Genomic DNA, 12,284 nt, shown 5'->3' with positions numbered 1-12,284 from the left:
ATATATATATATATATTAGGGTGGTCCTTAAAATGGTCATTTTCGAATTTTCTTGCTCCCAGGGGCTCAAATAGTTCTGAATTGATAAAAAGCAATTCTCTGAAAGTTTTAATCTTAATATTAACGTTTTGATAGAGCGCAATTCAATCAAAGTTTTGTATGGAAAATGCATGGAAAAAATTTTGAAAATTAAAAAAAAATTTTAGGTATAACTTAGCGACAAATGAATGAGTTTTATTCATTCATTTGTTCGCTAAATTATCCTAAAACATTTTTAAAATTTTTGAAAATTTTTCCATGCTATTTCCATACAAAACTTTGATTGATTTGCGCTCTATCTAAAAGACAATATTAAGATCTAAAACTTTCAGATAATTGTTTTTTATCTATTTGGAACCATTTGAGCCCCTGGGAGCAAGAAAATTCGAAAATTACCAATTTAAGGACCACCCTAATATATATGTATATATTAAAATTTGAACTATATATTAAATGAACTTGAATATAAATATTGAAATTTGAACAAAATTATAAGAAAAAAATCATAAAGTTTAAATATTATGAGCTTTTAAATGCAACCCTGAGCTAAGGTTAAACTGTGACCATTTTTCAGTTATTGCAATTAATTTTTATTATTTTAGTTTATTTACACTCTAGAACCGTAACCGTAAATAAAATTTATAGGATATCAGTCAAAATAATGCCAAATCATCAAGACTGTGTGTAAGTGCGTGAATTTGGTAGTCTAAATTTTAATCTATAAAAATTAAATGATTGAGTCGATAATATTACAAATTATAAATTTGCCTCTAGTAAAATTATATATATTATATATATATATATATATATATAATTTTATTTCTAAACCCCGTCTCAATACAAATTTCTATTATAGTGAAGTCATAGACAATCTTAATCAAATCCTCTATCCTTTATCCCACAAGATAATTGGAAAAAAATCCGTCACCGTTACAAAATTACCATCAACCGGATATCTTTCTAATTTCACAGAACCCACAACGGAAATCGCTGGAGAGCCGGATGTGTTCATAAATCGTGGTTCCATAATTAACCTGCTGTGCGAAATCAGATACGCTCCGCAACCTCCGCCTCACGTCACCTGGTCGCACGAGGGGACGGTCAGTATTAATCAAAAATTAAATCACCATTATTAAGTGTTGATTAATGGTTTTGAAAACTTAATTGTGTATTTCGTGCTGCATATTAAACATTTGAAATTGGAGCCATGGTGCAATATTTGTTCCAACAGGGACGATAATTATTCTTGCATCGTTAGCAGTCGCAGAAAAAAATATTTGAATTTAGTTGTAAACTAGTATAAACTAAATATTTCTTTATTCTTGAAAATTGTATGAATACTTGTATTTATTTGGTGACTTTTAATTGTAATTATTATTCATAAAAAATCGAAAGAAAGAAAGAAAGGAAGAAATTTTCCGTTTTCAATGCAGCATGAAAGTCAATATATGCTTTGATTTAATTATACCTCTTGTCTAAAATAGAAATTAATTTCTATACTAATATATCAAACTAAAACAAATTGAATAATTTCTGTTCTTTTGAAAAGTTTTTTGCTCAATACAAACATAGCTACAAATATAAAACTTGCTCAAAAAGAAGAATTTTGAAACTTTGATCAAAATTATAAGAACTCAATTACGTCTTAATATGAATTGAAATCGTATAGGGGGAAGTCTCCGAGTGCCGGATACCTAAGGTTATTTATAAATAAATCAAAAAATATTTTACGAAATGTTTATTAAATTATGACTTATGTTAGATAACAAAGTTAGAAATCAAACTAAATTAACAAAAACGCAACCTTTGCTAAAAAATAATTAATACTATCAATCAAACTTTGGTAACAAGAAATATGATTTTACAAAGTGGCACCTAGTACCGGACATTTCAAAATAATCAGTATTGAACACATAGGTAGCCATCTCCACACTCTGGAGTATCTGCACATGTGTGTTTGACGAATATATATCTAACAATATTCTACCATTTTACGGATAACAATCAAGTACTACTTTTATCATTGAATGCCACTCAAATATAAATGCATAAATACACTAGAATTACTTCCATTGATATTTAGGTGACGCCGTGATTTTGCACCTAAAACAGCAAAGGATTGCTCCCGCCGTGGCCGTGTGCGTCACAGGTGAGTCTTGGCGGGTGTTTCTGCACCTGTGTGCTCCCGCGCCCTTCTGACTTTTATTTTGATATAAAAAGATTTATACTCGCTTAAATAATACGTATTAAATAGAGTGTCCGGTATTAGGTGCTGTCTGGCGTTACGGGACTTCCCCCTACAAGTTTTAGATTCAATGGCGTTCTCGAGCCGGAACGTCGTTCCGGTATATCCTTTTTGGGCCGGTACGCGTACCGGCAAAAATAGAATTAAAAAGAATTCCTGGACTTTTTTCTAATTTTTGGTGAAATGTAAGCGGCCTGCAAACCCTACGTTACTCATTCTCGGCATAGTTTATTGCCATACCCAAAAGGGCATACGGCTAATTTTAATAATTTTTATTATACATTTGTTGTGATCTAATATTTCTAGATGTTGGTTTCCAGTTTCGGTAAATGTTTTAAACTTTATTAGTTTATTAAAGTGATGCTAAGAAAAATGGCGACAAACGTACAGATTTTCATCTGAAATCTTCCATTTTGGGCAGGAACGCGTTCCGGAACTAATAAGATTTCTAATAAGAAGAATAGGCTGGCGTATTGAAAAAAATGCGTTTTTTTTCGAATTTATGTGTATTTTATGTGTATTATTATAAACAAGGGTTTGAACCGAACTTAAACCAGAACGAACCGGCTTGTTTTTTTGAACCGTAATCTGGAGTCTGGAACGATTTTTTCTTCTGCTGGATTGGAATTCGGACCGAACCGGAACAAATACGAGAACCGAACCGGAACAAATCGGTTTTGGAACCGATTTTAATGTAGGCGTTCCGGTAAAAAAAAATTAACACAACACCACCGCATAGATTATATATGTTGTTGTATTAATGTAATACTACATGGATATTGTAAAAATTCTACTTTATATCATTATTAAGTATGTAAATATACATATATAATATATAATATATATATATATATATATATATATATTATATACAAAAGAAAGCACATACGCATAGTGACGGAACTAAAGCACCCGTAGGCGTCGACGGAATTTTTGCGAGCTCATCCTTTTTCCCAGTCCAGAAAACGTTAAATTACATAAGCCAAATTAGAGTTAACTAATTTAACTGATGTTAAAAAACTAACAATGAAATGATAAATAAAATAAACTTTGCAAGGCCCTTGAATAGCAAGACCGCCGGCGTCGCTAACGCCTATCACCGCTACTGAATTCTCAACGGATGTAACCCTTTACTTATTGCTTATGACAAAAAATAATCAAATTATGAAAATATAAGTAAACATTTAAATCTATATTATATTATATTATCAACTTACCTGAATCTATAAGCGACAATGCAGAATACAAACATTACCACTGGCACTGATACTAATAAGTCATTTTATGTAATATGCATTTAGGTCATTAACTATGATTCACCACGGGGCGGAATTTCTTCTGTTACGGAAAAAGGAATATTTACCACCAGCCGTTTGCTAATTCAACAGGCAATTGGGAGCGACTCTGGGGTCTATAGTTGCACGCCTTCCAATGCTCCTAATGCAACGATACGAGTTCATGTTGTGGATGGTAAGTTTATATTAATTTCTGACACAAATTTCTAACGTACATATTGCAAACACTAAAAAATAAACAATTGCACTTTAATTTATTCAATCTTTGCACATTTTAGAATAAATTTTATGATGAAACAATTACAGCAATGGTTGATGACTGACATTAAAATAATGTGAACTTGACAACAATCCAGTCAGATTCCATCATCAACAACTTATAATGACAGTTGCAATAATTTGTTACTACGATTCTTACTTGAACTTGCAGTTTTACTACAATTCCAAAACAATTTATATTTTGCTAATTATAGATATATATTATTATTACAATTGAATATTATTGCATTTTTATTATGAGAAAACGATTTATGACTTTTGAGACGGAATATCAAATTTAAAAATATATAAACCGCAATTGTTGCCAACTTAATGGAGCGCAAACATTTTTTTTTTACTTTGCAGCACTTGAAAAAAAACAAAAATAAAAATTTAAATTAATATAAATTTAGAGTAATTGTTTATCACATATTTATTATAAGTATTTTCAAATTTATATTTGTAAAATTTGATTTGCAGCAGGATTACCAGCAGCTGTTCAAAGTTTGGCCGTCCAGAAACTACAGTCATATACAATATTGTCGATATGTTGCATTTTGTCCATTATCAAATTAATGTTAAAAAAATAAAATAACTATATAAATAAATATATACTAAATACCAAAGGTGTGAGAATGATTGTGATACGTTTTTGTTGTAATAAGATAATTTACGATTTTGTAAGATTTGATTATATCATATAATGTTATCATAAATATGTATATGAATAAAGAGACATTTTTATTTATATGGTGTATTGATTAGTAATTATCAAATAAAGAAAAAATATTACAAAATATTTATTTTTAATAATTTAACATTATTCAAAATATGATGCTATAAACATGATTTATTCTCCCTCAATGGCAATGTCTGTAACAGCTTCAACATAAAATGGTCCTTCAGCAATATACAACTGCAGTCTTTGTCTCAATTCTAAATCTAAATCAGGAATTTGATTTAATGCAAAAATTATGTCAAACTTTGCTTGTTTTCCATCTTTAAAGTTCTCTGTTCGCCTGTCTAGCAAATATTCTATGATACCTGAGGCGAGATATATAAAAATAATAATTTGTTAAACACATTTTTCAAAGAACCTGGATTTACCTGGATTATTTACAATCAAATCCGCACCCCATAATTGACAAGCAATAACTTTCAAAATACCCAATGCTGCCAATTTAATATCCGGGAATGGTTTTCTACAAACATTGAAAATGAAGTCAACTGGGTTTTCACACAATGTGTTAAACCATTTTTGTGTAATAGATTGTATTTCATTATTCGTATCATGTGGATCAATTTCAACTAAATGTTTTAAACAATCCAATGCTCGAATCCTAACTTCAGTTGATCCACTATGAATATAAAATCCGATTTTCTTCAATGTGGCAACCATATTTTCATCTGCATAATTTGAATAATTAAAAAATTGATTAAGAATTTGGTTTTTTGTATTAAAGCATCTTTAAACATACTGTTATTATTTAAAGCAAATTTGCCATCTCTTGTTGCTCCTAAATATCCTATTGTATCCAATGATACAAGTAGCAATGTTTCATCATAGCTATTTTGAACAATATCAAAAATTTTTGAAAGAATGTTCTTATATTGAGTCAACATAGATGTCGGTCTGGTATGAGCAACTCGACCAAAGAATTTTAACAATCCTAAAAGATTCTTTCATTATAACATCAGACTTTAAAAAGTGTTCATTATTTAAAAAATTTAATTAGATACCTGGTAAAATTAGAGGACTCAATGGATTTTGATCTATATTTTCCACTTGTACAGCAAAATGTTTAAATATGCCTTTATTCTCTAAGTAATTAAAACCATGGTCAGACATAGCTAATTGTGTTAGCAACTCAATAACATTTAATTGTACTAATTCATCTTGTACATCTAATTCACTTAACATTTTTGCTAAGAATGATGTAGATTCGATTTTATTAAAATTATCTTTAGATTTTGTTGCCAACTGTATCACTATCTATCAAAATTACAAAATTAAAATAATGCAGTTTATTATATACAAGACATATAATATAATACCTCATAAACTCTAAATCTTTGAATTTCACCACGATTCATAACATTTTGCAAACCAGATAATATCTGGTGATTACTTATCCATGGCATTATTATTAAACATAGAATATTTACAGCAACATGTGCTACACTTAAATTATCATGTCCCACACAATCTACGATTTTTGCAATTAGGTTCTCTCGAGATACATCATTAAAATAATTACCATCGATTTCAGCTGCTCTTAGAATCTAAAACATAACTCATTTGTATAACATCCTAATACGAACTCGTTAATATTGCATATACTAATTGTAAGCAGACTTAATAGGAATAATTTTTCAAATATATTTTAAGTATTATTAGTTTTTAATAAAACTCTTCATTTATTTATATTTAAAATTAGTACTTTAAAAACATTACCTCTTTCAAAGACATTTGACGAACAATGTCATATTTGTGTGTTAGTGACTTTTCTAATGAACCAGGATACTTTACCAAACTCTCTCCTAATGATAAGTTTTCCATACAAATTGTTAAGATTTCACAGGCCAGATCAATTTGTTCCTCATTCCTATAAATTTATGTACTTTATTTATTTAGTTGATTTATTATATAAGTACAATTTGTTATCGAACCCCACAAGGATTGATACGATCATGTAATTATACTAAAATTTATGATCATATCAAGTCGAGATCAGTAGACATAATTATTGATGTGTTTAAGCACAGTGTTTAACTTTATAAAGAAAAGATGTACTAAACTGTGAGCAATCATTGATAATACTCAATACTAATAATCAACTTTTTATATATTATGATTTTTATAATATAAAATCACAAACAACATGGTATATAGATCAACGACTGAATCAAGTGAGTTAACTCACTTTCAATTTTAAATATAAACTATAAGAATATACATCACAATTACAGATATTAAAGTTGGTTTTAAAAGTAATGATGTGCATAGCTAAATACAAAACTCACTCATCGTTTTCCAAGCATTCAAAAAGCAGAGGAATCTTGATGCTATGAGCATATTCTGCAATGTCAGTGCCTCTTGCACTAACTAGTTGTTGTTTAATATCATTCAGAGCTTCAGTTCTTGTGTCTTGATTCATTAAATTCTCCTGATATTTAAATAACGCCATTCTTAAGATGCGCAATATTAATTCTGTACAAAACTTTGTCAATGCAATGCAATGCTACAGAAAACGTACACAATAGATTTGGAGGTTATGTGATGACACTTGAAAATTGCAATTGGCCAAAACACATATGACGCATAAACAACAAAGCTTTAAAGAGACAATTTTATTTGAAGTAGTGGTTAGCTAACTCATTTATATTTGAAATCTCAACGACAATAATAGTCATTACAATGATTTGTTGTGTGAATTGTGGTTTCACTAAGGAGTAATTAACAACTTTATACTAATGAACAAGTAATGGAAACTTAATAATACAAAAAGCATTAATATAATTAATTGACTTTGAAGTTGACAGATGAGTTCAATTAGCTCTGAATTTATTTGAAATTTTCAAATTCAGATTTTAACATATTAATTTGAATAAACATTATTATTGATATACGAGGTAAAATGTTTGCTAAGCACAAGACATCCATTGAGCACAAATATATGTTAAAATTTTATTAAAGAAGGTAATATATTGGCATAATATATTGACTTTTCTTTTATCTATGTATATTGGGTTATGAAAATACTGCAACCAAATATTTATAAATCATATTTGAACTACCGATTAAGACACTTGCCATTATTGGCCTTCAATGTATAGATCACCAAAGTACTTGTACAAAAACACAATCTATAAATTAAAAGAATGTATTTATGGTCTGTACAATTGATTTAATGATTATATAAATAGAATTAAAAAATGCATTATTTTTTGCCCGACTTCTTGATACCACCTCCAACTAGTGGTCCCTTTTGAGAAGCCTTAGCTTTAGCTTCTTGTAAAGCCTTTTGTTGCTCTTTCATCTTTTGCTTATGGGCTAGATCATCGTCATCTAATTCTTTATCTTGTTTTTTTGCTGCTTTTAGTGGTTTTTTCTTGCCGCCTTCTCGACCAGACATAGTAAAAGTGAATTTATCTAAAGACAAGTAAGCAAAATTTATATCTAGTGTTTATTCCAAATAGATCTATATTTCACATGTTTACTTACATAATTTATGAAAGAATTTATTCAATAGTTATTGGTTGATAACCGCACTATTTGGAGCACATGCCACAAATAACAAATGCCAAAAATATGCCTGCCATAATGGAATGTCAGACTTGTCACTTGCGCGAACTTCACAACGTAACTTTTATTTGAAAAAGCGAGCGAAAATGATTTATATTAACTAATAATATTAAAATATTATTCCAAGTAATCTGAAATAAAACAAATACTATTAACAATGTTTTTAACATTGATAACCAAATAATAATTTTAAAAATTAATAAATGCAATAAAAATTGCTTCTTTTAAATCAGCGTAAAGCATAAGGTACAAAATTTTAATTTCAATAAAACAAATAATTAAATTTCAACTTCTATGTTATAACTTTAATTGAAATAACATTAAACAATATTATTAAATTATAAATATTTGGTGGAGGTATAAAGATATATATTTATATATTTATATATATTAAAAATTGAAACAATGAACAAAGACTATTTCAATATATCTATTAACATATTTATTTTTATATTATGAACTCATCGTCATTGCTTGAATAAATTGCTCATAATCTAACATCCCATCATTATCTACGTCTGCTTCTCGGATCATTGCGTCCACCTGCAAAAAATAGTTCATAAAATAAATATTGCAAAAACGATTGTGATTTTAATTTAATTTATATGCATGCTTTTATTTGTTTTATTTATTGTTGTAAATGCCATTTGAATAAAACTATAAACTAATTTAAAGCATTAGTTTTTAACATAGCTGCTCTTTAAAAATGCTTCCCAATTAACAACATACAGATTCCAACAACCCTATACTCGAAACATGTGTAGAATATTATAAAATCAATAAGTTATTATGTTAAAAAAACGTTATAGATATACTGTTAATATTTTTGTTATATTACATACAAACTAAGCAAACAAAAATACATAAGTGGTGACTCAGCAGTTTTATTTACTTATTTCAATAAATAAGTGATGAATTTTAAACAATTTTATTTTCATCCTTCACACGTATTACAGTTTTCAAACTGATGTTCTTATGTTCATTACCAATAATTACGTATTTATGACGTATTTAATCCAAAACATCAGAAAGGTCAAATTGTAAACAATACTTGTTGTACACAATATATCACGTTCTGTTTGGAAAAATATAAATATCTTGGAAATTGTTATTGTAATAAATAAAAAAATCAAATAAAACATCCGCGTACAATTTTATGAAATAAATATTATTCATGATTCGCACATGTACTTATTGTTAAATGTAATTCAGTATTTTATGTATTTTCCGGAAATATGTTGTTGATACCAAGAACGACTGCCATCTAATTATGTTAAACTTAATAAACAACTTGGAAATACGTGAGCAACTAGTACATGAAAACTATATTGTGAAACTTTTAGATTATATTATTATATGTTTCTATATTGTGAAACTTTTAGATTATATTATTATATGTTTCAACCAGATTGATTAAATATCTTTTTACCTCATTATCTGTTAAGCGTTCTCCAAGAGATGTTAAAATGTGTCTCAATTCCGCAACGGACATTCGGCCATTACCATCTTTATCGAAAACCCGGAAGGCTTCCCGGATTTCATCAACACTGCTGCCTTCCTGCATCTGTCGGGCCATCATTGTCAAAAACGTTGGAAAATCTACGGTCATGGCCACGCTGTTATCCTTAAATTAGAAAAAAAACATTATAATTAATTTTAAATATTTTAAAACACATGAATTCCCAAGAATTGAAATAATGGTATAGTTGGACATAAATTTAATTTAAACAACTCGAGAAAAGTGACGTGAATAGTGTTAATACATTATGCATTATAATGTTTTTATTTTATAGGAACTTTTCCAACTTAGCAATATTGTTTACAAACATTATGTAAAATGTTTTACATACACTAATGCGAATGTGTTTAAAATCGTATGTAAATTCCATTCCATTATAAATAACAATATATGGAACTAATACAAATAGTGCATAGTGATCTAATAGCAAAGCAATGCTGAAAATTTGTTGTACAAAATTCAGAACGTTTTTAGAAAATTTTAAGGAAAATGTTTGTTTAATTGCGGATTTTAGTTTTTACTATCTTATACATAAATTGATTACTGCTAATCATTTATTAGTTGATGTGGATCGTATGTAGTCATTTTTTGTATTTTCTATAGTAAAATTTAATTTTCTAACAAATTTCAATTACAGATAGTTTAATTGTATGATTGTTTAACACGCCTAATATGATAATAAATTCATATAAATACATTTTTCCAAATTATATTAAATGAATTGCAGTTCAAGATAAAATTTTAAATTTAAAGCAATTTAAAACTGACTTAGACCCAAAAATTTATCAAATGTTATACAATTTAATTGTATCTATTTAATCTTATTAAATTCCCAAACAATCATTTGGCCATATATGAATACCTCAACCGGTGACTAAATTCGATTAATAAACTTATCAATAAACTCTTATCATATGGCAAATGAGTAATGTTACATTGAGTAAATTTTCTATCAAATAATACCATTATTCACTTATTCATACCTTGACGTATCCTTTAAGTTCGGCTTCGGAAGGAGTTTGACCCAAAGCCCTCATGACAGTTCCTAATTCGGCGGCTGATATCGCACCATCTCCGTCTTTGTCGTACAAAGCAAAAGCTTCACGGAATTCTGCAATTTGTTCGTCTGTCATGTTCTCCCTGTGGGGTCTTGTGCTTGCCATTTTGTTCCAAAGTTATTTTACTTTTAGTAAAAAAAGAATTGCTACTGCACTCGTAATTAGTTTCAGAGATTTATTAACCGCACTGCAGAGAGAGGAAACTGAAATGTATCGTAGCAATGGTACGGCATTGTTCGACGGCGGTATCGAGCATTGATTAAAGGTGTAGAACTGATAAGAATTTGATATGAGGCGAGCAGAGATGTACTAATGAACCGAAATTTAATTATTTTAGATACACTAGTAAATAGCATTTGTTACTCTATAATCTTAAATTAAAAGATAATTATATTAAAAATGATACCTTCATTGTGCAGCATTGCAGACGAGGAGGACCCAAGAAAATGATGGTAAAAGCTCTTCTTTGTAGTATTATCATGCTAAAAGTAAGGCTCTTTTATATATTTTTGCTTATTATTATTAGCCAATTTGATTTGATTTGTCCATTTCTTTATAAATAAATATTTATATAAAGCCCTTAAAATTTGTACCTTTGTACTAAAACTAACAACAAAAAAATTAGCATCAGCAGAACTTGAAATTTTAAATCCTATTGCGGAGCTTGGTGATGCATAAATTAATACTTAAAGCCAACACGAACATTTTATCAAAATTATTAAAATATATATTTATCTTCATAGATAATAAATAATCATCAATGATAATGTTATTTCGCTATATAGGTATACGTAAACATATATATCATATTATAGATGATAAAAATAAAACACAGAAGTATAATTACTAGGTGGAAGTGGCATTTTGCCTTAAGACAATCAATAAGAATGAACCCTTTCAACTCGGATGCCGACGCTCCGGCGGCAAAATTCATATAAATCTCGGAATTCGCGAGAGAAAAGTGTTAGAATTTAGAAATTTTTAAATTTTAATTCAACTACTCTTAGTGAATCTATGTTTATTAGACCATCTTTATGAAAAAGTAATCAGACCGATTTTCAATTATAATCATGAAATTTTTTAGAAAATTTTGGCAAATTTTGCACTTATCAGCTAATTATATATAACTCGACTTTATCCTAGCTGTTTCATCAAATGGATGTATCAAACGATTTAAAATTTCTTGAAACGTCGAAAACATATAGATATAGCAGACATAAAGAAAATAAACACAATGAAAATATAAAGGTTTTAAACATATATAATTAATGAAAATTCAGAAATTAAGTGTATCATAAAGATGTCTTCTCTGTTAGTAAAAAAGTTCATTCTATGTTATAAGAGTATAATAAACAACAAAATTCACAGTAAGTTTGATGATATATTATGCATAATAAACACTTCATTGACATCTGTTGAAGTTTTAATCAAATATGTATCTATAACGGAAACGAGCTGCATATAAATTAAATTTAGTGAACCGAACTAACTGAAATATATCTAGCTGAGTTCTGAGAAACATTAATAACATCGATGTAGTATAATCCTTCTACAACTGCTCTTC

The 12,284-nt window shown here is 28.4% G+C and overlaps 4 protein-coding genes across 4 annotated transcripts; 1 reads left to right on the top strand and 3 right to left on the bottom strand.

Moving 5' to 3' along the window:
• Positions 1 to 700: 700 nt before the first annotated feature.
• On the top strand, positions 701 to 4,427 carry LOC113381870. Its single transcript, XM_026620531.1, has 4 exons — positions 701 to 723; positions 896 to 1,139; positions 3,586 to 3,754; positions 4,318 to 4,427. Exons 1-4 carry the CDS (start codon positions 701 to 703, stop codon positions 4,425 to 4,427), a joined length of 546 nt encoding a protein of 181 aa, XP_026476316.1.
• Positions 4,428 to 4,594: 167 nt separating this feature from the next.
• LOC113363659 (26S proteasome non-ATPase regulatory subunit 5-like) lies at positions 4,595 to 7,230 on the bottom strand. Its single transcript, XM_026606139.1, has 7 exons — positions 6,862 to 7,230; positions 6,293 to 6,443; positions 5,893 to 6,120; positions 5,578 to 5,830; positions 5,316 to 5,507; positions 4,945 to 5,244; positions 4,595 to 4,881 (listed from the first exon to the last, which is right to left on the bottom strand). The coding sequence occupies exons 1-7, from the start codon at positions 7,023 to 7,025 to the stop codon at positions 4,688 to 4,690; spliced, it is 1,482 nt and encodes a 493-aa protein (XP_026461924.1). The 5' UTR covers positions 7,026 to 7,230; the 3' UTR covers positions 4,595 to 4,687.
• A 503-nt stretch (positions 7,231 to 7,733) lies between these two features.
• Positions 7,734 to 8,152, bottom strand: LOC113363660 (translation machinery-associated protein 7 homolog). The gene is made up of 2 exons (XM_026606140.1): positions 8,063 to 8,152; positions 7,734 to 7,990 (listed from the first exon to the last, which is right to left on the bottom strand). Exon 2 carries the CDS (start codon positions 7,971 to 7,973, stop codon positions 7,779 to 7,781), a length of 195 nt encoding a protein of 64 aa, XP_026461925.1. The 5' UTR covers positions 7,974 to 7,990; positions 8,063 to 8,152; the 3' UTR covers positions 7,734 to 7,778.
• A 422-nt stretch (positions 8,153 to 8,574) lies between these two features.
• LOC113363837 (calmodulin-like) lies at positions 8,575 to 10,908 on the bottom strand. The gene is made up of 3 exons (XM_026606315.1): positions 10,652 to 10,908; positions 9,573 to 9,767; positions 8,575 to 8,686 (listed from the first exon to the last, which is right to left on the bottom strand). Exons 1-3 carry the CDS (start codon positions 10,823 to 10,825, stop codon positions 8,597 to 8,599), a joined length of 459 nt encoding a protein of 152 aa, XP_026462100.1. The 5' UTR covers positions 10,826 to 10,908; the 3' UTR covers positions 8,575 to 8,596.
• Positions 10,909 to 12,284: the final 1,376 nt, after the last annotated feature.

Source organism: Ctenocephalides felis, unplaced genomic scaffold (genome assembly GCF_003426905.1).
Source record: "Ctenocephalides felis isolate EL2017-DRISC unplaced genomic scaffold, ASM342690v1 CF-g0.4_SCAFFOLD_00845, whole genome shotgun sequence".
In the NCBI taxonomy this organism is placed as follows: Eukaryota; Metazoa; Arthropoda; class Insecta; order Siphonaptera; family Pulicidae; genus Ctenocephalides; species Ctenocephalides felis.
The sequence above is the reverse complement of the archived record's forward strand: the minus strand, read 5'-3'. Positions and strand labels throughout refer to the sequence as shown.

What these genes read in the sequence shown, in the direction of transcription:
- LOC113363837 (XM_026606315.1), bottom strand. Translation starts at nt 10,825, where the DNA reads ATGGCAAGCACAAGACCCCACAGGGAGAACATGACAGACGAACAAATT. An exon ending in AAGCCGAACTTAAAGGATAC is followed by an intron (nt 9,768 to 10,651) that starts GTCAAGGTATGA and finishes TTCTAATTTAAG; the next exon opens with GATAACAGCGTGGCCATGAC. An exon ending in AACGCTTAACAGATAATGAG is followed by an intron (nt 8,687 to 9,572) that starts GTAAAAAGATAT and finishes TATTTTTTGCAG; the next exon opens with GTGGACGCAATGATCCGAGA.
- LOC113381870 (XM_026620531.1), top strand. Translation starts at nt 701, where the DNA reads ATGCCAAATCATCAAGACTGTGT. An exon ending in CCAAATCATCAAGACTGTGT is followed by an intron (nt 724 to 895) that starts GTAAGTGCGTGA and finishes TTTCTATTATAG; the next exon opens with TGAAGTCATAGACAATCTTA. An exon ending in ACGAGTTCATGTTGTGGATG is followed by an intron (nt 3,755 to 4,317) that starts GTAAGTTTATAT and finishes TTTGATTTGCAG; the next exon opens with CAGGATTACCAGCAGCTGTT.
- LOC113363660 (XM_026606140.1), bottom strand. Translation starts at nt 7,973, where the DNA reads ATGTCTGGTCGAGAAGGCGGCAAGAAAAAACCACTAAAAGCAGCAAAA.
- LOC113363659 (XM_026606139.1), bottom strand. Translation starts at nt 7,025, where the DNA reads ATGGCGTTATTTAAATATCAGGAGAATTTAATGAATCAAGACACAAGA. An exon ending in GAATGCTTGGAAAACGATGA is followed by an intron (nt 6,444 to 6,861) that starts GTGAGTTTTGTA and finishes ATAAATTTATAG; the next exon opens with GAATGAGGAACAAATTGATC. An exon ending in AAAGATTTAGAGTTTATGAG is followed by an intron (nt 5,831 to 5,892) that starts GTATTATATTAT and finishes TAATTTTGATAG; the next exon opens with ATAGTGATACAGTTGGCAAC.